Consider the following 25,452-nt stretch of genomic DNA (forward strand, 5'->3'; position numbering starts at 1 on the left):
ACGTTCAGCTTGGAAAAAACACACTCACAAACTTGTTCAAAAAACCTGCAGCAGGTTTTGTGTGAGCACATGCAAATGGCTTGTAAAGGAGGCAATTATCCATTAACTGGCTATGCAGGGATCTACGCTAGCAGGGGCAACTGTTAGTGCATTGTTTTTTTAAGTGGGTTTTTTAGCACCTGGGTCAGGGCAGGCATTAAGTGAAAATGCTTGTGTTGCAATCCACGGTCTGTGGGCTACTCTCATGGACCGCTGCTCTCATCTCTGTCCCAGCATGATGCGGCTGGCCAGCACATGCGGCAGGATGCTGCCATTGCTCGTGGCAGGGATGCCGCCGACAGGTCCAGGGGTGGCGTGTCCTCCTTAGGCATATACGTGCACCTCCTTTCAATATTTAAAGGTAACGTGGCGGGAAAGCCCCATGGCCCCTCTTGATGACATCAGTGATGCTGTCCCACAAAAGGGCAATTCTCCAGCAGTAAGACGCCTCTGCAACAGGTCTGACTACTTGTTAGCAGTGTGAGATGCCAGCGCGCCGTTCTCAAGCTCATCTGTTCTTCAGTTCCCACTCGTCTTTGTTCTTCGGTTCCAGCATCTGTCCTCATTCTTCAGTCTTGTGGTCAGTTCTTCAGTGTCCTTCAGTCTTATTCTTCAGTCTTGTGGTCAGTCTTCTGTTCCTCAGTTGTTTGGTGTGCCTTGCCACTGGTGTTGCTCCTCACCTCCCTGCCCTGCCTATCTGTCCTGCCTTCCCTTCCATGGATACCTGGAGTTGACCTTGGCTTTTTTCCTGGACTTTGCCTCATTTCTACCTGCCATTGACCGCTGCTTGACCACTGGACATCTCGTGATCGCTGCCTGACGCTGACCACTGCCTGACTGTTGAATTCTCTTGAATGCTACTTGCCTTGACCCAAGTCTGCCTTCAAGTTCTCCTGCACGTCTGACGTCATCCATGGATCTTCCCCTCATAGAGAGGATTCCACCTAAGACTTGCCAGCCCTGGCACCCGAGGGTTCAACCTAAGGGGAATGTGGGCTGGTATAGGTGAAGCTCCAGTTGGGCCTCTGCTTCCCCCATCTCCACCAACTCCACTTCAGTGCAAGGACCACGGCCATATCTGGAACTGTGAGCCCAGTTATTCTAGGCCTGCCATGGCTGCGGAAACATCAGTCACAATTTAACTGGTCCACATTGCAACTCACCCATTAGAGACGCTAATGCTCCGAATCTTCCGAATTTTTAGTGCTTCTAAAAAAATATGACCATGTGATACAAATCTTAGTGCTGTGTAATAATATTGAAAAATGCCCACTTATTTATTTATTTATTTGGCATTTTTATATACCGATATTCTTGTAACAAGTTACAAATCACCTCGGTTTAATCACCACATCATCATTTATATGATGAAAAATTGTTCAGACTTTAAATGCCAATGAAAACGCCATTGCATGCTCCAGATATAAGCCAGCTGAAAGTCTGAATGATTTTTCATTGTATTATTAAGATAAGTGGATGCTTTTCAATATTTTTGCACAGCACTAAGATTTGTATCACAAGGACATATTTTTAGAAATACTAAAAAAAAAGTGAAATATTAAAAAAAAAAAAAAAAAAAAAGAAAAAGAAAAAATTCCTCTTAAGTACCAGAGACCTCTGATTTATAAAGAAGTGAGCACTGGTTATGCTAAGCGTTCCTGTTATCATATATGGAATAGCTATGCAGCAAACGTTTTGATCTTCCTCTATTATGAAGGTCTCTTAGAAGTGATATGGCTTATTTGTATCTCACCTTGGTTTTTTTCATATTCAAATGCATTTCGTTACTGAGGGTTTTTTTGGATCTTTTATGGTTAATTGTTTTATCATAACCAGGAATTTGCAGTGACTTTCCCAATAAAGGTTTATGGACTTTTCTCCAGGAACTTATCTAAACCCTTTTTAAGCCCAGCTATGCCAACTGCTTTCAGCATATCCTCTGGCAAAAAATTCCACAGTTTAATTGTGCACTCAGGGAAAAATACTTTATCTGATTTATTTTAAATGTGCCAAACAAGGTCAGATAACTTAAAAACATAACTGGCTATATTCAAACATAGCTGATTAGATTTTCCAGTTATCCGCCTACATGTAGCTCGATAACATTGGGCTAGAATATTCAGTGGATAATTTTTCCTGCTGAATATAGGGGACAAGTTAGCCAGATAACTCATCCACTAAATGGCCTATTGAATATTGGCCTCCAAGTCTCTGGGTCCCAATGCCTCCTACCACTCACCAAACCCGCTTAAGCAAACACCTTCTGATCCCCAGCTCTCCTCTGAACTCCCCTCACCTTGGCACTTATCCCCATTGTAGATCCTCAGATTTTCCAGGAGCAGAGGTGATCCTCAGTCTCCTGTCCCACTACTCTGCTATACAATATAATCACACTGGCTTTGGATTGACTGGTGGCCATTTTGGAAAGTTGGAGCAGCAGGGTAAGAGCAACTAGGGATGTTGGGGTTGAGGGGCTCTGGGGATCAAGGGGAGTTTGCTCAAGTAGGTTTGAGGGGCAGGAATAACTTCATTTAGGTTTCTTGTTTTTTTTACATCTTTTTTTAATTTCATTTTGGGAAAACAAAGCAAGCAGAATAAATATGAAACAAACAAAAAAAAGAAAAACTAAACTAAATAAATATTTTTTATGTGCACACACCAACTTATACATCATTGAATCTTCATTTTCTCTGAAGTAGAATCAGTATAATCTTGTAGTTTATCAGAATTCTCTAATATTTTGGTCTTCAAATCTCTTTGTTGCTCTTGCATTGCCAGAAACATCTTCCTTTGCTGTTCTATTTCTTTATTTAGATCCACGAGAATCCAAATTTTCTTTCTTTCCTATAGTACCAGTGCCCATATCTTAATTTTAGGATTTCCAATAATTGAGAGCATCTTACGATACAACTCACCATTAATTTGGGGTAGTTTTATTGCTGGTGTTATGGAAAGGCACCTTTTCTGCTTGTTCTATTTCAAAATGCTGAATTTCCAGGGGCTTCTTCAGCTCCTGTTATTTACGTCTTCAAAGTCCGGCAATGATTATGACTTTGTGATTTAGCAGTACCATGATATCTTCTGACATGGAAGTCCTTTCCTCCAATTCATGCATTGCCTTTTGAAATAAAGAGAGTTGTTCTGCAAGGGAAGCCAATTCTGTTTTAAATGAATTTATTTGCACCAGGATTCCCGATCATTAGTATTTTTAGGTATTGAAACTCCTTCATGATCATAGTAAGGAAGGTTCCAGATTCAGCTTTCATGCCAGCAACCATTTTCTGTGGTGATGGTGGGTCTTGTTTGAACCTTTTGACTCTCTGTGATGCTGAGACAGGTGTTTCTGTGTTGCCTGATTTGGAAGTGACAGACATTTTACTTGCAGGGTTTGCTGGGGTTGTTTTTGTCAGGTTCCTCAGAGAGCAGACCTCGTGCACGTCCATCTTTGCACATCCATCTGGTAGAAGCTCTCTAGCCGCCCCCTCTCCTCTTAGTTCAGTTCTTATTAAACTTGTGTTAGTACTTTAAAAACAGCGATCACATTCTGGTAGCACTAATTATCAGTCTTGGCCTGAATACTAATGGATGAATGGGCATGGAGGCTGAATTACGGGGGTTAATGTACTAATGGGTATTAGTGTTAAATGCCTGAATCAAATGCACATGGTTGCAGATGTTAGTTAACACCCATGTTCAATTGGTGTCAACATGCATTATTAGCATTTGTATTAACGTTACTACTGTAACGCTAATGTGCATGAAAATGACAACCTAAAAACAATTTTCAAATCACCTTGGGGCCAATATACTAAAGTGTGCCGAATTTCACAAAGTTCACCTCACACATAAAAAAAAAGGCAACTTATGCTTGTAGGTGCACGATTTTCTCTTTTTACTCAGAAAAAGCCGGGCACGCATCTTAACACATGCACATGCCCACCCGATTTTATAAGCCACTCCCATGCATGCACAACCCACGAATATCTCGCTCAGGGAGAAAAGAGGCAAATGTGGGCAGGGAATGGGCATTCTGGGGCGGGGTCAAGAGATAGGCATGCGAGTAGCTACACGCGTGGGCACATACCCAAGTATATTTCAGGGCAAAGTTACTTCTGCTGGAGATGAGGTGTTAAGTCTTAATAAAACGATTTCCAGGCATCCATGAAGTGTTAAGGGGTCTGGGTTAATTGTGTGTGTGTGTGTGTGTGCGGGGGGGGGGGGGGGGGTGTGAAGGCTAAAGAGCCAGGGAGGTTTGGGGGACCTAGCTTTAGACTGGGCAAACTGGTGGATGAACTGGTGAAAGTGGGCATGGACTGAACTTGCATATGTTATAAAATTCCCTCACTTGCCTGTCCCAAAGCCAACTTACGCTGCTGCGCACACATGAACGCCAGGGCTATTGCATAACTTGCTTATGTGCACACAGGATATAAAATTGCTGCATATCTGTCCGTGTGCCCATATACACATTTATATTTGCGTCCATGTGCCTGTTTGAAAGTTACTGTCAAATTGGGCTTTGCAAAATTTTTTGACTTCGCACATAGTAAACTTATGCATGGAAAATGTTTTACAAACTGAAAGTTAATGAGGTGCTGGAATTCAAATTCATGCAAAACAGCTATGGACCTGATGTTTAAAAGCATTTACACTCTTATAACAAGGTTTTACATATGTAAATGTCCTTTACCCAATTAAATGGGCTTTTGAAAATTGTTATGATAATATGCCATTGAATTGTCAATAGATTTTAACCGAGTTAAGTACACATAACATGGGAAATGTTTTGTATATTGGAAACACAGCCCCAATTTTGACTCAGCATTTGAATCAATATATTTATTAAGGGTTTTGCGCACAGTAGATATTTGGGTTCCTTAATTTTTAGCTCATTAAAGGGGAGACTTTCCAACTGCCCACCTTGGTGCGAGTACCCACGGATCGTGGTGTTAATTTTCAAAGGGAAAGTACGTGGTGAGAATTTCCCATGAAAACAAAAGACCCATAGGCTTCGTAACCGCTTTATCAGTGGGCACATTTTTGCTGGAAAATGCAAACATTTTAAAAATCCAGTTTGTGCATGTTGTTTTCCAATTGTACCCCCAAACATCCCCTGGATCCTTCTTCAGAGATGCACACTATGAAATACTGCACTTGAGCTGGACTGAGGGGAGACTACCAGTATATTCGGATAATTGACTTTGGGAATTGTCCTCCATAAAAGCAAGCAAGAATCCTCCTGCAGGCAGTCACCTTCCAGACTAAACTATGAGTTTCCTTTGCCCCATCTCATGTTTTTTTCTTTTCTTCACTCTTTCTCATTATCATTTTCCTTTTATTTCTTTTCTTTTTCTAAGAAAGGAAGGTTTTTATTGCTCTTAGCTGAGCCAGGCGGCAAGAGCCTAAATTCTGTTCCTGCTCAATCTTTCTGTTCTTGTCTAGGTGCTTGAAGATACTGCATTCCCTGCCACCAAGCAGTTCAACCTGAGTTTATGGAAAAGCTTTTCTTTGCACTTTTGTTACCAAAGCGAATGCTTTCAAACTGTAGCCTACTATAAATATGATAAGGTTTGCATATTTTACTCAGAGGGGAGGCTGTAGGTCTGGAAGAACAGTAACAAATGATTTTTCTCTTAAACCTATTGTATAAGGAGATTTCCTGCTGGGTTGCAGGAGTTTTGCTTATGAGAGGTTGGCGGTAAGTGAAATAACCTTATTATCTAGTTTCAACTTGGTTTTAGCTTGCTGTATGTAAGAAGGAAAACAGTTCTTCAGTTATACAGTAATTGCAATCTGATATAGTTCTCACAGGGTATGTTCTATGGTGGAAGATTAGCTCTATTTAATCAATTATATTTTTCTAATCTGCAATTATGATCATTGTCAAGTGACTACATATGGAGGAAAGAAATGTAGCAGAGTGGTTTTATGAGGAAGTAGCTGGAAGTTGTGGGAAGCTGCTTGAAGACAAGAGTCTGAGAATAAAAGAAGTGAACAATTACAATTAGGTATACAGAAGTATAAGGTGTTAACATTTTTTCTGTACACGTACATAGTTACTGGCAGAGGTGGGACTAGAACTCATGAGATCTGTTCTCTAAGGACTTGTTGTCACTCCTCTTTCTAGTGAAAGTCTATGCCAAACAGCTCAGGAAAACAGGTTTTTTACATTCATATGCTGGAGTTCTGTTTTCCCTGCCACAAACTGTTTTTGATGTGAGCCGGTTATACATTTTTTAAATAAATAGATAAACAAACAACTAAAATTCAGTACTTAAAATAACAAAAATAGTTATAATTCCATTGTTCCTTCTCCTCTTGCCCCTTTGGAAGTTTCCATGCTACCTAAATCACAAATACGTGCTGCGTTTAGGTTTCTGAATTACTAAAACATGTCAAGATCCTGCTTGCAAGGAAAATGTTTTCACTTTATCTATTACTGATCCATGCTGAAAAGTCAGATGTCTCGTGTGGATGGTGAGGGACTCTAATGATACAGCAAGGGCAATTATGCAATAAGCCCACTGCCAAGGGTACCACTGGTATTAGATAAGGGATATAAAAAACATTTACAAAATGTACTTTTAAATTGCTGTAGAAGGTGCAGAATTCCAGATACTTTTGCTGCCACTTAATGTCTATGGAATCTAATGGCCAACGGGTTATTCCACTTTCTGAAACTATTATGGTATGCTTCAAAAGAATATGAGGGATTTTTTAGATTACTGTTTTCAGCAAGAACACAGTAGAGCTCATTGATGCAGTATGTCATCCTACCTGATAAATCTGTTACCTGCTCTTATTGTAACAGAGGGGATTTTTATCTTGTTTTTGATTACAGGATCAAACAAGAACAGCTTCTCAGCATGCAGGGTTCAATAAATGTATTTATATAGTAGAGAAAAGCACAATATGTGGCACGACTGTACAGGCAGCTAAAATGGCAGGTTTTTGCTGATATTACATTCTATCTGAGGTTGAAGCTTCAGATCCAACAAGGGCAAGGCAGTCTTTTCATTGGGTTGTGCATGGGTTTAGGAGTATTGGATGTCAGTCTGAATATAAATGGCCAGGGGAACCGTGCAGGCTGAAAGCATGGACTGCAGGGGATGTGGGTGCTTCTGGAGACAGGTATGCTGGAGTTACCAAGGCAGGTACTCTGGAGTTACTGAGATCACAGGTACAGGAGTCACAGGATGAGGTTCAATGGCAAATCAGCTTGGCAGCATTCAAGTTGCCGTGAATGCTTCCTTTTTCCCAGCCCATCCTTATAAACAAATTCCAGAGCCAATCTGCTCCTTCAGCAAGCATCGTTCCTCGTTCTGGTTGTCTGGCTCGTGTCCTGGGTCTTCCCAGCGTTGTTAATTGGCTCGGTGGTTTAGGCACCAATCTGCTTTCCTGAGTAGCTCCTAGCTTGATTCCCACTGATCCCGACCACTGATCATCTACAGGTGCCAACTCTAGGAAACTCCATGTCCTTGCATGGAGCTACTCACATCCATCTGAATCTCTGTTAGTGAACTATGCTATTTATCTATAAAGAAACTGTATCCAAAAGGATGTCATCAACTGTTAATAACAGATCTAAGTAATGAAATGTGATTGACTCACTGTTTTGTTGGAAATTAGCTGCAACATTTCAGCCTCCACCTTCTGAAATGGGAAGGTCTGGTTCAGATATGCAGTTTGGACTGTATACACATCTTCCTCTAATCTTAATTGTGCACACAGCAGGGTTACTTTGTGATACGCACATGTAGTGATACATTTTTCCATTAACATGATTTTTGTTTGTTTCGTATTTAGGGTTCGAGCTTGGCTTTGCAATGGCGAGTCCCAATGCGCTGGTCTGCTGGGAAGCCCAGTTTGGTGATTTTCACAACACTGCACAGTGCATAACAGACCAGTTCATCAGCTCCGGTCAAGCCAAGTGGGTACGGCACAATGGGATTGTGCTACTTCTACCCCATGGAATGGAAGGCATGGTAAGGCTAATATTCAGAATGCCTAGAAAATCCCTCACATAAACACAGAGAATGGGAGCCCCTATGTGATGGTGGAACATATGGCACTAGCCAAGGGAAAGGTTCACTGCTTGCCAGAGGACAAGCATGGAAGCATGGTTTTTTTCTTTTTTTGCAGGTTTCTTAAAAGTAATGACCTTATTCAACATATCCATACAGTACCTGAATGTAAACTGATGTGATATCTCAGATCGAATGTCTGTATATAAAACATAAAAAAAAAATAAGTCTGTGCATTCCTTTTAGTAACAACAAGCAGGTAAAACAAGGAATTGTCTAAAATGGCACTGAGGTTTAATTTCACATTTATTTGCATACATAGCGCTTTTGTCTATAGCACCATTATTAAAATAAAACTGAATACAGAATCACAATACATACAGTAGGTATATATATAGATAGATAGATATAAACAAGGGGGAAGGCTGTCAATCAACAAAAGCAAAGCGAAATCCATTCTTGGGATTCTGATGGCCGCTGCGCCTCTGATTTTTAGAGCTCTTTAAGAATTCTGGGATGGTGTTGCACCTGTATAAAGATAAAAGTATGTCTGAATGTAGCTTTCCTTTTATCAGATTAGCTGCGTGGCATATGCACGCCGATGGGTTAACAATAATTCTTGAAATTCTTCTTGTGTTTGGCAGAACACATGGAATTCTAACTTACAGAAAGTTACGGTTTGTTCTGTTCCACTGCACATGTAGTGTAGCTCTCGTTTAAGTTTTACTATGAATTTAAAATCAGTGGTAAAAGCATTCTGTGGTGACTAGAGTTTGTTTTGCATTTTAGAACTGTTTTTTTCGTTGGGTAAGACAGCTAAACTACGGTGCAAGTGTGTGATGTGTATGAATATCATTATTATTATGGTCATATTTGCTTTCTTGCTAATAAATTATTTAGCATAAAAAAGGAGTTTCAGTCCATTTTTTTCTACCAGCAACATGATTCTGAGAGACAATAGAGTTTAAGTCCTTGTTTCTCTCAATTAATGCAATTACCAGGGGCCAGAACATTCCTCAGCTCGACCAGAAAGGTTCCTGCAGATGACCAATGATGACTCTGATGCTTATCCTGTAAGTAAATTTGCTTGAAACAAGGTACTCGCACTCTCCTTTTTCTGTCTATACCTCTGCTTTTCACATAAATAATGAAAAATATATAATACTTTCTGAGGAATGTATTCAAAAGCATTTAGATGGATAACTCAGAAGTTATCCAGCTAAATGAAGGTTTGGACACTTATCTGCCTAAATTCTAGCCAGCCAATAAGTGAGCCGGCTAGAATTTAGCCAGATAAGTTAGGGGTGTTTTGAGGGTATAACTGGGCAGAGTTTAGTTAGTCAGCTAAGTTATCAGGCTAACTCAGATTTTCGGAGTTAGCTGGTTAACTTAGGCTTAGATTCATCAAATTGCTATATATATTGTGGTAATATGGCGCCTTAAGAGGCCACAATAAAAAAAGGTGTGGTTATGCACATTTTTGACATTCAATAATAGAAAATTCACTCAAAGAAACAATGCGGTGATTGTTCAAATGTAGATATCAAGTTAAAGACGGACTTCATATACAAGGCACTTAAGCTGCACCATTAGCTTTGGTTTCTTATGTCTCACAATTGCTTAGAGTGCTTGAGTGCCCACATATTTATAATCAGTGGCCCTTGACTTTAGGAACAATGTTACGGCTATGGCTGCTGTGTAACCGCCTCACCACCAGGGGTCCTTCAAGAGCAGACTCTCCTGGCTGGCCCAATCCATCTGCTCTATGTCTTGGATGTGCCTTTATAGCCCTGCCTACCCTAGACTCCAGTGCTTCGGCATCGAGCTTGTTGGGCTCCCTGCTCTAGCCTTGCCTTGCTGTGTGTGGCCTTCGGGCCTTCTGCCTTGCCTTGTCTTGCTGTGTGTGTGTGGCTTTCGGGTCTTCTGCCTTGCCTTGCCTTGCTGTGTGTGTGTGTGGCCTTCGGGCCTTTTGCCTTGCCTTGCCTTGCTGTGTGTGTGTGGCCTTCGGGCCCTCTGCCTTGCCTTGCTGTGTGTGTGTGGCCTTCGGGCCCTCTGCCTTGCCTTGCCTTGCTTGTGTGTGTGTGGCCTTCGGGTCTTCTGCCTTGCCTTGCCTTGCTGTGTGTGTGTGGCCTTCGGATCTTCTGCCTTGCTGTGTGTGTATGGCCTTCGGGCCCTCTGCCTTGTCGTGTGTGTGTGTGGCCTTCGGGCTCTCTGTCTTGCTATAAGGTTCTTGTGACCCTGCCTGGACTTTGACTGTTGCCTGCCACCTGTCTTGACCCTGCCTGGACCTTGACTCTGTTTGCCTGCCGCCTGCCTTGACCCTGCCTGGACCTTGACTCTGTTTGCCTGCTGCCTGCCTTGACCCTGCCTGGACCTTGACGTTGTTCCCAACCAGTACTCTGCTCCATATGTCACAGCCATCGCCCAGCTCCATACACTCCTGCCGCATCTCAGTCCTTCCCAGCCATCATCAGAGACCTTCCAGCTATCCCTGTCTCTCTCCACCTGGAGTCACTCCCGAAGGTGGTGTTCACTACACCGGATCACTGCCCAAATGTAACAAACAAAATAAATAGATAAAGTATGACTTATTTTGCTGCTCCAATTAAATAGAACCTGTAACCAGGCTTAACAAATAAATCTTTGGATCCATAGGAGGTGGCTAATTTTGTAGCGCTGACAATGAAAACACACAACGCTGCGGCGTTTCGAATTCGAACATCTTCCTCAGGGTTATGTTTACATGCTTGCCACGGAAGGAAATAAAAAAAAAAAGCTCTTGTAAGATCCTAGTGCAAAGACATGCCATCTGGTAATCGCATTGTAAAAATTTAAAAGAGACAGAAGAAGCTTTAACAGTGGGTATACTGTGCATAGAAAGGCGCTGGCAAAATAGCTTGTTAGCCCAGCCCAAATTCAAATGATAAAACTTGCTCATAAGTATGAATCTTGCAAACAGGTCAGAACAGCACTGACACCCATGGCACATATTTTGCCAGAGCCTTTCTTTGCACAATATACCCACTATCTCTGGGTTTACCTGGGACTTCTTAATGGTTACTCTACCCCGGGCCAATGATTATAAGTATATGGGCACTCAAGCACTCTAAGTAATTGCAGGACACAAGATACCAAAGCTGATGGTGCAGTCTAAGTGCCTTGTATATGAGGTCCGTCTTTAATTTTATATTTGCATTTGAACAATCACTGCATTGTTTCTTTGAGTGAATTTTCTATTATTGGTTTAAGCTCTTTTCACTCTTAGGGTTCTTTCATCGTAATTTTTGACATTCTGCATCACGTAATAAAAAATAGTAACCCGTGATCATTTTTTGCATCGCGGGATGCAGTATCGTGGTGTGCAAGGCATCAATGCATCACGTGTCCAAACTGGGAGATACGCGCACAAGTCAGGCCGGTACGCGGAGAGTGGGTTTTCAAAGCTGCCCAAGTACGTGCATATCTCACGCTATGCGCACATGTGAAAAGTATCAAGGGGTGGGGTGTAGGCATGTGTGTGTGTGTGTGGGGGGGGGAAGAGGCCAATAAATGTGCACGTATATGCTTACGCGCAAAGGGACGTGCCGGGGTCTCTTTCTCTTAACTTTAATACTGCTGTGGATGGCGTGTAAGTCATAATAGAAAAAAATCTAGTCTAGTCAGCAGGCTAATATGGGTTGGAGCTAACGGGTAAAGGAAGACAAATAAACAAGGGAGATTTGGAAGTCCAATGCCTAACCTGGATGAACTGGGAACAAACTGGTGAAACTGGCAATGGCATTGGTGCATGTCCCTTTAATGTAAAGCTTTTTATTAACAAAAGTTAACAAATACACAGACCTTCAGAGTGCAGGGTCTCTTATGCACTCCAAAAGCAAATCAGAAAAACTATAAAATGTGCCATTTTCACCTTCTTATTTCCTCTCAAATCTCCTCCCCCCCATCTGCAGCCCAAAACAAATCCACATGACCTCCTATCTCATCCTTAACATCCCTTAACAAGTGGGCATTTTCAGCTTATTTGATATGCACACATATATACACCTGTGTTATAATGGCTGCGACTATTGTATTATATATATGCGCATGATATCAATTAAGCTGACATATGTGACCTATTTGATATGTATGTGCACATGTGCATGCAAATCCGGCTTCCATCCTGTAAATGGGCCAGTGAGTCAGCCAGTTTCCCACTACTATTACACTTCCCCCTAACATAAAAGATTTAGGGAGAAAGGGCAGGTAAAAATAGGGGGGTTTTTTTGGCCCAGCAGGGCAGTGTAGGTGTGTCTGAGAAAAGCCCTCATTTACCACTCCCAATATTAGCCGCCATCATAGCTGTGATCCGTGATAACGGTGCCTGTCCTGCAATAAAAACAAGTTTTCCACTCTAATGCACAAAAGAAGAAGGTATTTCCATCATTAAATCCTATATTAGTGTGCGATAAATTTTTATGAAAGGCGGTAGGAGACCCTCATTTGCATAAAAAGCTAGCTTTTGCATACTCATTATCAACTTTGCACACAAACACATGAAGGGAAAAAGATCGCGCGTTAGGGCCCTAACCCGATTTGATGAATGACCCTGTTAGTTGACTAAGTATGATCGGGCCAAGGAGCTATCCTATAGATAGCTGGATGTTAGCTAACTTTAAGATAGCTGGCTATACTCAATAGTGTGGCTGCATTATAAGTTTATCTGGCTAACTTTGCTATCTGGACCTCTCTGTTTCTAGATTTGGTTTACTTTTCAGAAATTTGAGTTGCTCCAGCTTGGTGCTCATTTTGTCTGTACAGTGAGACAGAAAGCCCACTTTGAGACAGCCATGCTATATGTCAGATCAGTCAAAAGGAAGAGGGGTCTACAGCTGCTTGTATCCTCCACAAATCTTCTCCTAGCAAGGCTTATGACTACTTTTCCAACCCAGGTCTAACCATACCAAAGGATGCATTATGTTGTACTATAAATCTTTAGTTAATAAAGGAAGAGTTGACATCCATTATTAATTACCAGAGGAACCTGAGGACTGTTTAGCAGTAATACCATCTTCTCATTCACTTGTATGGCCTGTGCACAGCAGCAGCAGCAGCAGCAGCAGCAGAATGACTTATTGGGGCCTATGCAATAAAGTTTAGCATATATGTTCAGACTGTTTTACACAAGTTGCAAAATATCATGGTATGTAGCAAGGCCTCAACATACATGGTAAGATGGTCCCTCAACATACCGACAAAGGTAACACTAAAATAAGCGCTTCCTCGCATTTAAATGAGGGACCATTATATACATGAGACTTTACCAGGCTCATTGGAAATAGCATGGTATGTAGCCTCCTGCTATTAACTGTGAACTCAGTAAAGGCAAGAATGTAATACCTGCCTTGGACCAATTGTTAAATTTTTACCATGTCCGCTATAGCCTGAAATCCCTTGTGCTAACCAGCCCTTTCACTTGCTTAGGGGATTCCCTCTGCACCCACCCCCCCCCAAACCTAGGGAGCAGAAGATGGTCTCCTCCAAATGCCCTCCCCGCCTTATCCCAACACTATCCCTATCCTCCCACCCCCGGAATAACAGTATCCCTCAGAGAACCCTTAGCAGGAAACGTACTCCCTCCTCACAAGAGAAATTCCTCTGTCCCCTCTTGTATTGCTGGGAACCATACACTGCACCCTTCTGAGAAGCTTTCTCCTCTCCCTAAGGCCTCCCACCCCCCTCCTCCCTCATCCATCCTTCTGTAAAAACACGATCTTACCAATCCAGAGGGGCAGGATTTTCACAGACAGGAGGGAAGTCGGACGTCTCCTGCCTGCACCGGTGAATGGAGCCTTAGAGTAGGCGGGAGGGCTCTGAATCCCTCCTTCCTGTGAAGATACTCTCCTGTTTCTGGAGGGATGTTTGGGACTCAGTTGGGAGGTTGGGATTGGGGTCTGACTCAGAGAGGGCAGGGGAAGTTTGCTGCTATGTGCCGGGGGAAGAGCGGGGAGGTTGCCTGCTATGTGCCAGGGGGTGTGTTTCTAGGGGGATCTTGCAATGCTGGAGCAGGGATTATGCTGGGGGTCTTGGTTTGGGAGGTTGTTACTTTCTGTTTGCCAGGCTTGGAAGTAGAGGGAATCCCCTGATTTAACTGGCCCCCAACTGAAAGAGATTTATTTGGGGATTTCAGGCCACAGGTAATGTAGACATTCAACTCTTTTGTGTTAATATTCACATTAGTACTGTGGCCATGATATTGAGAGCAAGTTTGAAGAAAGAGTCCCTGCCATGTGCAACCTGTCTCCCCCTCCCCAACACCAAAATCTCCCTTCAGACCCCACCGCTCTTTATCCCAAGGGATCTGCCGGTTTTCAGAAGCAGGAGTGATGCTGATTTCTCTGTCTTTCATCCTGCTTTTCTTTAGGAGTTTGATGAAGATTTTGCCATTTGTCAGCTTTATGACTGTAATTGGATTGTGGTGAACTGTTCCACTCCAGCTAATTACTTTCATGTTTTAAGAAGACAGATCTTACTTCCATTTCGAAAACCGGTGAGTAATTCAACAGGATTTGGGTTTTTTTAAAACAGCCCTCATAGCAGGGTTTGTGCTTTCAGCGACAGCATAGACTCACACAGTTACATCTACTCGGGAGCAGGTATAAATATGTGCGTGCAGATTTACAAGCATAATTTTGAAAATCAAGTGTATGTGCAAATGTAAATGCTTTCACCATCCCATCACTTTGAACTGTGTGTACTGATGTGTGCATAACCCCCCCAGGCAACTTTCAAAAGGACATTTACATGCATAAAACCAAATTTTGTGCACATAACTAGCTTTGAAAATTTCCCCCTAAATGCCAGACTTAATTGAAGGTAATGGGGTTGCTTCCATTTCTGAAATAAGCTGTGTGAAAAAGGGAAAGTCACTTGCTGATGCATATCAACCAATTCCTGGCACACAACACACAGTGTTACAAGATCTGCAACCACTGAGCACTACAAATATGAAATCTAGAGTTCCAGCATACAGAACCTGGTGTCTACAACCAAGGAGCTTTGCTGCATCATAAAGCATAACCCACATGGTGTCTACAGGTCCATAGTTTCCAGTGGCAGCTCACAGGTAGATTCTGTGGTAAGAGTTATGTAAATGTATGCAAATATGCCTCACATATTAAAAAAAAAGATGTCATAACAGTTTCTACGACTACATTGAGTATACAAAGCCAATTTTATAGAAAATCCAAATTTTAATCATTTTATTAAATAAATATTTTTCTAAGCTTTGTTGCATAAATCAGAATAACTTTAATTGTTCTTTTCCTTTTTCCATCGGTTTTCTCTTCTTTGCTTTACTTTGTATTACTTTTTCTTTCCTCCACTTCCTTTCTCCTCTCCCTCACTACCTGGTATTCCTCTTGCATAATTTATTCATTTTATACTATCAGTCTCTCCCTGTTTTTCCTCTTCAGCTTTTCCTTCTTTTCCTCACTCTCATGTTCTGTCTTTTCTCCAATTCTGTCACCCCCCTTTCTTAGTATCCTTTCAATCTTTTTTCATCTATTGATCCCCATTTCCATGAGCTGCTGCTGCTTCCTTCTCTCTACCAGCCTCTCTCTACCCAGTCATTAGTTTCCTCAGTGCTCTACCTAGATGCCTTCTCCTCTCTCTCTTTCTCTCTGTCTTCCCCAGTCCAGCTGCTGGCAACCACCTGCTTCTCCTCTTCTCCCATCCCAAGATGCACACGCCTTCTTCTCTCTCCAAACTCTCAAACCTACTCCCAACTTGTAGCTGCCAGCTCTCACCTTTCCGTCTTTCCATCACTACTTCAAGCCTTCTGTTGCCTTCAGCGCTGCGTGACACTGTTTACTGTGATGTGTGTGGTGCCAGTGCTAACTGATCTTGCAAGAGTCCAACCCAGAACTAGAAACTTCACAGTACGTAGTGCCCAAGGCTGAGACTGGGGAGGAGAGTTGTTTCCATGATTTCATGATAAAAAGGAAGGTATGCAGCAATAACTGCAGCTGCAGAATCACTGGAAAGCAGGGGCCTTGTCTGTAATTAATTAGTATGACTGAAACATGGAGCATTTAATGAAACAAAGGTATGGAAGGTGAAGCTGGTAATCTCTTGCCTTAAAACCTGGATTTTCAATTTTAAGACTCAATACTTCAAGTTGAATCTTTTGGCTTTGTGGAATAAAGTTTTGTGACTGTTAATGTTCAGTAAACAGTAGCTTACAGTAATGAAAGGGAAAATCTCAGCTTCTTTCAGCTCCTATAAATGACACTGAGTGTCAGATTTACAGCTTCAGGATAACTCTGTGTCAGGGCAAATCTTTAATACTGAAACAAAGCTGGGTCAGAAATGGTAAACAAGCAAAAGGGACTGTAGAAACGTTTGCTATCAATCACTGTTATCCACCATGCAAACTCTGATGTGATGATTACATGAGGTTAGTCTCTCACCATTATCTCTTGATCTCTCCCTGGTTCTCTTAGATGCTCTCATTTGATACCAGTGGTTTGTAATACCACTGAACAGTTAAGAACGGTTTATGGACTCCATCTGTGAGACAACCTCTAATCTGAGCCACATCACACACACTACCTTAAATCACTTTCCTTGTCACCTCCAGGAAATACTTGCTCTATAGCTGAAATTAGTAAACAAGGGCCTTGGCAGAAGAACAGATTTCATTTCTAGTGTTATAAAAAGCTCAGAAATGCCAAGGATAAAGCTTGAACTTTGTGTAGTTTTTGAAAATGTATGTGTGGGATCAGGAAACTGGTGCGTTCATGTTAGCAATGAACTCATTTCCATAGTAACCAAAGTGTCGGTGTTAGAGGTGGTCTGAGATCCTGTTTAAGGGCTGACTTTGCCTAAAGTAGACTTCCTTACCATGGGCACATTGCATTGTAGAGCATTCCACATTTCCCAGGGAGCAGGCCTTCGTACTCACCAAAACAGATTACTGCAATTCCCTCTATGGGCGGAGGCCTTCCGTTTTCCCCATCTTAGAGCTCTACAGGTGTTATAAAATTCAGTGTCTGTTCCCTAGGTGGATCGACTTGGGAACACATAACTCCTTTTTTTCAGTCTTTCCATTGGTTATCATTAAAGCAAAGAATTAAATTTAAATTTTTAGTTTTCAAGTCTAGAAAAATGGATGGTCCTTTTTATTTAGTTAATTTCTTTAGTTTTTATGTCCCCTCTTGAAGTTTATGTTCTGCTGGGAAATAATTGCTTGTTATTCCCCCCTGTGAAAGAGGACCAGCTAGGTGAGAGGAGGCCTTGTCCTTCTTCTGTTGTGGGTACCATTCTTTGGAATTCTTTTCTGGAATCAGTTTGACTAACTGACGATCTTGTGATTTTTCAAAAGCTATTAAGATAACATATCTATAGTATTAGGTTAACTCTCTGATTTATTTTAAGAATTGTTATTATTTTGGGGAGCTGTGATTTGTGTTGGAAATATTATTATGCCTATGTGTTTTAAATCTGATATTCTGTAATTTATATAAACAGTATTTGTTTTATTTTGCCTATTCTATGCAGAGCTTTTTTGTTTTCAATTTATCATAAATAAACCAATTGTAGTACATGAGTGTTTAAAATCTCACAGGGGCCTTTTTTCAGATGTAACTACAGGGCTGCAAGAAGGAAAGTTCTAGATCTAGAGATTGTTGTGGGTCAGGAATTCCTACAATACAGGAACTGACCAGCAGAAATTGAATTAGCAGCAAGGACAATTAGCAAATCTTAGTTACCGTAGCTACTGAAACAGAGAAACCTAGAATTAAAAAATAGGTAGAGGCCATATAAGTCTTCCCAGTTTACTTCCTGGTGTATGCTCTATGTCAGTTGATCTCTAACTTTTCCTTCATTTCCTTGCAAGTAGGGATCTTTTGTGTTTATTCCATGCTTTCTTGAATTCTGGTATTGTTTCTTAACATCTCCACTGGAAGGCTGTTCATTGCATCTATCATCCTTTGCCATGAAAAATATTTTCTTTAACTCCTGATTCTACTGTCTTGTAGCCTTATACCATGACCTCTTATTCTACAGCTCTTGTCTGCTGTCAAAATTTGCTTCTTGTGTATTATTTATATCTTTGAGTTATTTGAATTTCTCTATCAAATCCCCTGTCTTTTCTTTCTTTTAGGATATACATAGTTAAGTCTTTAAATCTCATCTCCAAGCCTATTGGTCTAGACTCTGCACCATTTTGGTAGCACTTATCTGACCTGTCTCTGCTCTGTCTGTATCCTTTTGAAGATACAGCCTTCAAAACTGGACATAATGCTCCAGATGTGGTCTTAACAATGACCTGTGCATAGGCATTATTAACACCTCCTTTCTCCTGATTGTACACTATTTACATGTTAGCATCTCACCCTCATCTCATACTGATCCCATGGATTTCTGTATCCCAAATGCATGACTGTACACTTTTTTGCACTGAAGATTAGCACTTGACCACATCTCAAATTTTTTTAAGTTGCTCCTCATTCTATCTGCTCTCTCAGGTATGTCCATTCTGTGGCAGATCAGAATGTCATCTGCAAAATGACACATTTCCTGCTAAACCTTCTTCAATATCCCTTATGAAAATATTGAACAGAGCCAGCCTCAGGACAAATCCCCGAGGCACTCCATTAATCACCCTTCCTTCCTTGGAGTGAACACTGTGTGTTGTCTGTCACTCAATCAGTTTCTAATCCAATCCATTATCTTAGGCTCTTCCTTGAGACTGCTCAGTGTATTCATGACAGACATTATCAAAAACATTTCTGAAATCCAAGTATATACTACATCAAATGCACTCTCCTTATCTAATTCTCAAGACATCTAATCAAAGAAATGAATCAGATTTTGTTGTCCTAATTTCTTTCTGGTGAAGCCATAATATCTCAGATCCTGCAATCCTCTGGATTCAAGATACTTCACTATCTTCTTCATTAGTAGAGGTTCTATTAATTTTTTCCTCACCAAGTTCATACTTGGTAGCTTGTATTTTCCAGTCTCAAACCTATTACCACTGTTATGAAAAGGGACAACATTTTCCTTTCTTTGTCAATAAGCAAGGCAGAATTAGCCATGACGTGGGTGACGTAATCCACCACTGCTAAATGGACCTATCTCTCATAGTTCAGTATAAGTTTTACTGAGTATGCATGGTGGTTTCTATGTGCATGTTGCCTTGTGAGCCCCTCAATCTGATATTCTCCGAGCTTCTACATGAAAATGTGATCCTCTCTCTTGTTTTCTATTGTATTTTTTGTTCTTGTTTCACTACCTTGGCAGACCCTCAATAGCCTTAATAAGTACTATCAAAAATATATTTAAATGTAATCATCATGTCTGGATAAAGGCCTAAGAAGAAGCCAGCCATCAGTGACTTCAAGACCTGTGTTTGTGGGTGCCAAATGTTTTTAATGGATGCCCATTAGATTTGTACAAGAGCCTGGGTCTTGACCATGATATGGCTAACTTCTACAATTGTACTCCTCAAGAAGGAGCTTCCTGTTCTTTTGGGATCTTTTGATTCTATCCTTAGGTTCTCTTTTATGGTGGTTCTCCTTCAGCTCTGTCACCACATCAGATTCCTTTGTGGGACTATCTTCTATTTTTGGTGCCATGAAGGTATTCTATATTGTCTCTGTTGCATGAGTTTTATTGTAGCAGAACCCTATGTAATCCATCTACTTCTAGTCTTTTGGATTCTTGGCAGGAGGAAAGGAAAATTGGTTCTTACCTAATTTTTGTTCCTGAAGTACCACAGATCAGTCTAGACAAGTGGGTTTTGCATCACAGATCAGTGGGTTTTGCATCACAGATCAGTCCAGACAAGTGGGTTTTGCATCCCTAGCAGCAGATGGAGGCAGAGAATAACAATTTTGAGGCACTGCTACATAACCGAGAGTGCCACTTGCTGTCCCTCAGTATTGACCTGTACCCAAGCCAAACTAGAGTGAAATACAACTATCCCCGTCCTCTCAGGATGAACGTCAAACCAAGGGTTGGAGCCCCCTGAACTAGAGCCCCACGTCAACCCCATGAAAACTATCAAACCTGGTAATTCTGTTTAGGTTCTGAATATAATATCCAAAATGGAAACGAACATACCAAGACGATTAACAATACATTTTAGTGACCATCATATTTGGGCAATATGTGTTCATGAGTACACATCACTGAATGTGCATCGCACATCTTGCCTTTGCCGCATATTTTAATCATCGGTCATATTTTCATTTTTTGTGATGCAAAGCTTAAACTGATTATATCATCTCTTATAGTGTATATTCTTTTCACAAAGTAATTGCGCCACTTATCTTGAGAGCTTGCATTGTTCAATGTAGTCAGCCCAAAGAACTGATAAGTCAACATCCAGAATGTAAAAGTTGCCTGACATGGTCCTTGTTTCGGAAAGCGGGGTTCCTTCTTCACAGGGCTAGTTGTTGTTCCGGTGTTGTAGAATTCAACTTATTGACCTGTTTGCGTCTTCCACGATAAAATATGCGGCAAAGATAAGATGTGTGATGCACATTCAATGATGTGTATTCATGAACACACATTGCCCAAATATGATGGTCACTAAAATGTATTGTTAATCGTCTTGGTATGTTCGTTTCCATTTTGGATATTTGTTTTCTCAACTACTACCACCACTTAAACCTCAACAAATTTATGTTTGAGACACTGTTTTTTGAGTGATTAGGTTCTGAATATATACATAATGAAATTCTTCAGATTGTATCCATGCAAGTCAAATGTTCTTCGGTCTTTCTTAAATAAGGGGCTGGGTCTCTGGACTGATCTGTGGTACTTCAGGAATTTTCCTTTCCTGTTCATACCCCAGATCAGTCCAGACAAGTGGGATGTACTAAAGCACCCCTACAGTGGGCGGACATGTGAAAGACTCGGTCTCAACACACTTTCGCCAAAATTCAGTTCCACCAGTAGCTGAACATTCAACCGGTAATGCTGAGAGAAAGTGTGCAACAAAGATCATGTTGCTGTCTGACAGATCTCCTGTGGTGACACCAACTGACACTCAGCCCAAGAGGCTGCCTGCGCCCTAGAAGATTGTGCCTGCAACCCCTCTAGAAACTTCTGACCCTTGCAGAGATAGGCTGAAAAAATACATTCCTTCAACCAATGAGCTATAGTCCCCTTAGAAGCCTTACATTTTCATTTTCATTTCATTTATTAAAATGTATTAAACACCTAACACAGATAGGCCTAGGTGATGTACAGTAAAAACATACATAATAAAAATATCATACATGTAATCGACCATAAACTTAACACACAAAAACCTGTAGTTTCACAGAAACTATAATAACCAATACCTTACCTAAGGTAAACTCAGTAACCATTAGTACTATGTCCTTTGTAATATGTCTCACTCATCCCTTCTTTGGCCCACCAAACAATACAAACAGATAATCTGACCACCAGAAACTGTTGGTGACATTCAGATACCGCAACAGTAGCTGACAAACATCCAACAAATGAAGCTCCCTTGCCTCTGGCATCTCAGATGACCAATTCAGAAACGCGGGAAGATACACCCTCTGATTAAGGTGAAACAAGGAAACACCCTTAACAACCTTGTGCAGAAATAAGGGTACCATGCGCAAAGACACCCCCTCCTCCGTAATTCTTAGTGACAGCTCTCTCAAGGACAAAGCTTGCAGTTCCAAAATCCATCTGGCCAAACAAATTGCCACCAGAAAAATCACCTTCAGGGTGAGATCTTTCAACAACATCTTCTGTAACAGCTCAAACAGAGATCCGCAGAGCACTCGAAGGACTTAGTTCAAACTTCACGCTGGACACAATCTGCATACCAGCAGCCGTAAATGCTTGGCCTCCTTCAAGAACAATACCACATCTGTGGTGATGCCAAAGTCCTCCTTTGTAACTTACCTCTGAGACATCCCAAGGCCACCACTTGCACCCGAAGGGAATTATAAGCTAAGTCTTTGGGCAAGCCCTGTTGTAAAAAGGCCAAAATATGAGGGATCTTCACATCCTCTATACACTGAAACTCAAAGATCCTCCACACCCGGACATAAGCCATAGACGTGGGCAGTCTCCTGCCTTGAAGCAAAGTGGGAATGACCACCTCTGCAGCCAGGCTGCATGACAAAAGTGATCCGCCCAATCCAGGAAGATAGGCCCTTGTTTTAACAGGCCCAGAATATGAACCAACCTGAGGGACATGTCTACTGTGAGATGAATCAGATCTCTGAACCATGGACGATGTGGCCACTCTGGTGCCATGAGTACTACCCAACCCGGATGTTTCTCGATGCTTCTCAACATGCAACCTATTAATGGCCATGAAGGAAACACATACAGCAGGATCCTTGTCGGCCATGGAAGAACTAGAGCATCTATGACTTTGGCTCCGACCTCTTTTCTGCGACAAAAAAACTGTGGCATCTTGGCATTGCTCCATGATGCTATCAGATCCAGCTGGGGGTTGTCCCAGCGAACCCGAATCAGGTTGGAGGCCTCCATCGACATCTCCCATTCCCCCAGGTCCAGCTGTTGCCTGCTGAGATAATTCGTTTGCACATTGTCCACTCCGGTCCACATGCGAAGCGGCAATCTCTTCCAAATGCTGCTCCGCCCTTACAAAAAGCTCTTGGGCCTCCTGAGTCATGGCGTGACTCTTTGTGCCACCCTGCTGATTGATATATGCCACCGTTGTTGCATTTTTTGAGAAAACTCTCACTATATGTCCTAGGATCTGAGGGAGGAAATACATTAACGCCATGCAAACCACCCTCATTTCCAAATGATTGATAGACCAGACTGCTTCCGTAGGCGACCACTACCATCCATCCAAGGCAGACCTCCCCCAACCACTGAGGCTGGCATTTGTGGTCACCTCTACCCAGTCTTGAGTCTCCAGATTCACACCCTTCTCCAAATTGTTGCGAGACAGCCACCACGAGAGACTGGATCTGGATTACCCCTGTAGCAGTAAAGGTCGTTGATACTCCTCCAGCAACAGATTCCAACAGAACAGCAGTGCACGCTGGAGAGGCCACAAGTGGGCAAATGCCAATGGCACCAAATCTAGCATAGATGCCATTGAACCCAGCACCTGGAAATAATCCCAGGCCTTGTGAACTGACAGCCTCAAGAAATGCCCTATCTGACCCTGAATCTTTGCAATTCTCTCGGAGGTGAGAAAAACCCTGCCCACTTGGATATCGAACCATGCCCCAATGACTGGGTCAGCACCAGATGATTCTTGGTCAAACTTATCACCCATCTGAGTGACTAACACTTTAATCACCCGGTGCACTGCCTGACAACATTCCCCTTCGGACATTGCTCAAATGACCCAGTCGTCCAGATAAGGGTGGACCAGAATCCCTTCCTTCCTTAACGCCTCCTCCACCACCACCATCACGTTTGTGAACATTCATGGTGCCGTGGCTGACCTGAAGAGAAGGGCCCGAAACTGGAAATGCTGTCCCAGCACCATAACCCTCCAAACTTTCTGGTGCTCTGTCCAAACAGAGATATGCAGATAGGCTTCCGTCAGATCCAGGGCTACCAGAAATTCTCCTTTCTGAATTGCTGCAATGACCATCCCAGCATCTCCATCTGGAAACACAGCACCAGGTTGACCTTCTGGAGATCCAAGATGGGTAAGAATGTACTCTTTCTTGGGAACCATGAAATAGATTGAGTACCTTCCTTGCCCCCTCTCTGGAGCAGGAACCAACGCAATAGCATCCAGCCCTTGCAAGAGAAGTAGAGTGTCCCGTATCGCCTTTCACTTGGATCGGGATACACAATGGGACACCATGAAAGTGTCCCATATTGGATGAGAAAGTTCTAAGGCATAACCATCTCTTATCACCTCCAGAACCCATTGGTCCGACGTGAACCTGGTCCACTCCTCATAAAAGCAGGACAATCTCCCTCCTACCTCTTTGACCGAAGAGTGGACCAGCCTGACTTCATTTCAAAGTCTTACCTCCTCTGTTTCCCTGACTGGTACCATCTCTGGAAATCTGGCAGGAACCACAAAAGGACTGCTGCTGACCTGAGGCCTGCTTTTGCCCCGTGTCTGAGGCCATTTTGTCAGACCAAATATGCTTCATGCTCTAAACCGAGCATGCGGCGGAAAGGTCTTCTTGACAGCCTTCTTGTCCTCTGACAATCTATTCTCCTTGAATTCCCCTAGGATTTCATCAACTGCTCCAAGTCCTTGCCAAACAGCAGCTTCCCCTTAAAAGGAAGATTACACAGCTGCGACTTAGACCACACATCCACCGACCAGGTACGCAACCATAGCAGCTTTTTTGCCACCGCAGAGACCATATTCCTGGCCGACATCTGGACAAAGTCATATAGTGCATCTGCCACATAGGCCACCCCAGCTTCCAGCTGAGCTGCCTGATTAGAATGTTCTGGTGAAACATCCTTCTCCTGTGGCTTTCTACTGCCAGAGCAAACAGGTCTGCTGCATCAGGCTACCACAAATTTCCACCTGGAGGCTCAAGGCGACACCTCAAACATCCTCTTTAACTGGATCTCCAGCCTGTGGTCCAGCTCATCCTTTAGGGCGGCCGACCCTGCCAAATCCACCTTTGAGTAGCCTCAGCCACTCCAAGATCTCCTCTATCAGCAGACACAATTTCGCCATTGCCCTGATGACCTTCAAGTCAGCTTCCAGAGTATCCCACTCCAGATCCATTAGCTTCCTGATCTTCTTGGGCAATGGAAAAGCCTTCACCAGACCCTGAAGGCCATCCAGAACCAGATCTACACCCTCAGTGTCTGAATCCTCCTGAGTGACCTTGATACCCAGCTCATCCAAGACATGGAGAATGAGAGGCCTCAACTTCTCCTTCCAAAATATCCGAACGACCTTCTGGTCATCCCCTTCAATCAATGGAGTATCCTTCGGATCAGCCACATCATTATTCGGCCCTGGATCGCCGTCCTGCATGTCTGTTCCTAGGAAAACCCCCACGTCATCTCGCGGATTGTCCCCTGGGACTACCAGCTTCAAACGGATCCTCTGGATCTGAAAAGTCCTCGCTGTCTGCATGGTCCATCTCACCAGAGGACAGAGCCAGTCCCAGGTGACACAGCAAGGCTTCAGAACCCTCCCCCCAGGCCCACCTAGACTCTTTTTGAAGGGCACTGCAGCCTCCTCCTCAGGGGCCACTTCTCACTTGGCCAAATAAGCCTTGTGTAGGAGCAGGACAAACTCCAGAGAGAAATCCTCTCCATCTACAGGATCAGACTCCTCCGGATCCCTCCCACCCTCTAAAACCTCAGGAGGTTGCACCACCGGAGAAAGAGGAGGGGATATCCCTGGGCCCTGTGAGAACAGAGGACTCTATGCTGCATGTCTCAGGAA

At 42.6% G+C, this 25,452-nt stretch overlaps 1 protein-coding gene across 6 annotated transcripts in view; it reads left to right on the top strand.

The window, feature by feature from the left end:
* The window catches only part of OGDHL (oxoglutarate dehydrogenase like), a 327,706-nt gene that overhangs the window by 272,766 nt on the left and 29,488 nt on the right, over window positions 1-25,452 (top strand). For all 6 annotated transcript variants that reach the window (XM_029609443.1, XM_029609440.1, XM_029609442.1 and 3 more), the window contains 3 exons: window positions 7,846-8,024; window positions 9,065-9,136; window positions 14,467-14,592. In XM_029609443.1, the coding sequence (XP_029465303.1) occupies window positions 7,846-8,024; window positions 9,065-9,136; window positions 14,467-14,592 (377 nt within the window). The remainder of the gene's footprint in view (window positions 1-7,845; window positions 8,025-9,064; window positions 9,137-14,466; window positions 14,593-25,452) is intronic.

The sequence above is a fragment of the Rhinatrema bivittatum genome, chromosome 7 (assembly GCF_901001135.1).
Source record: "Rhinatrema bivittatum chromosome 7, aRhiBiv1.1, whole genome shotgun sequence".
NCBI lineage: Eukaryota > Metazoa > Chordata > Amphibia > Gymnophiona > Rhinatrematidae > Rhinatrema > Rhinatrema bivittatum.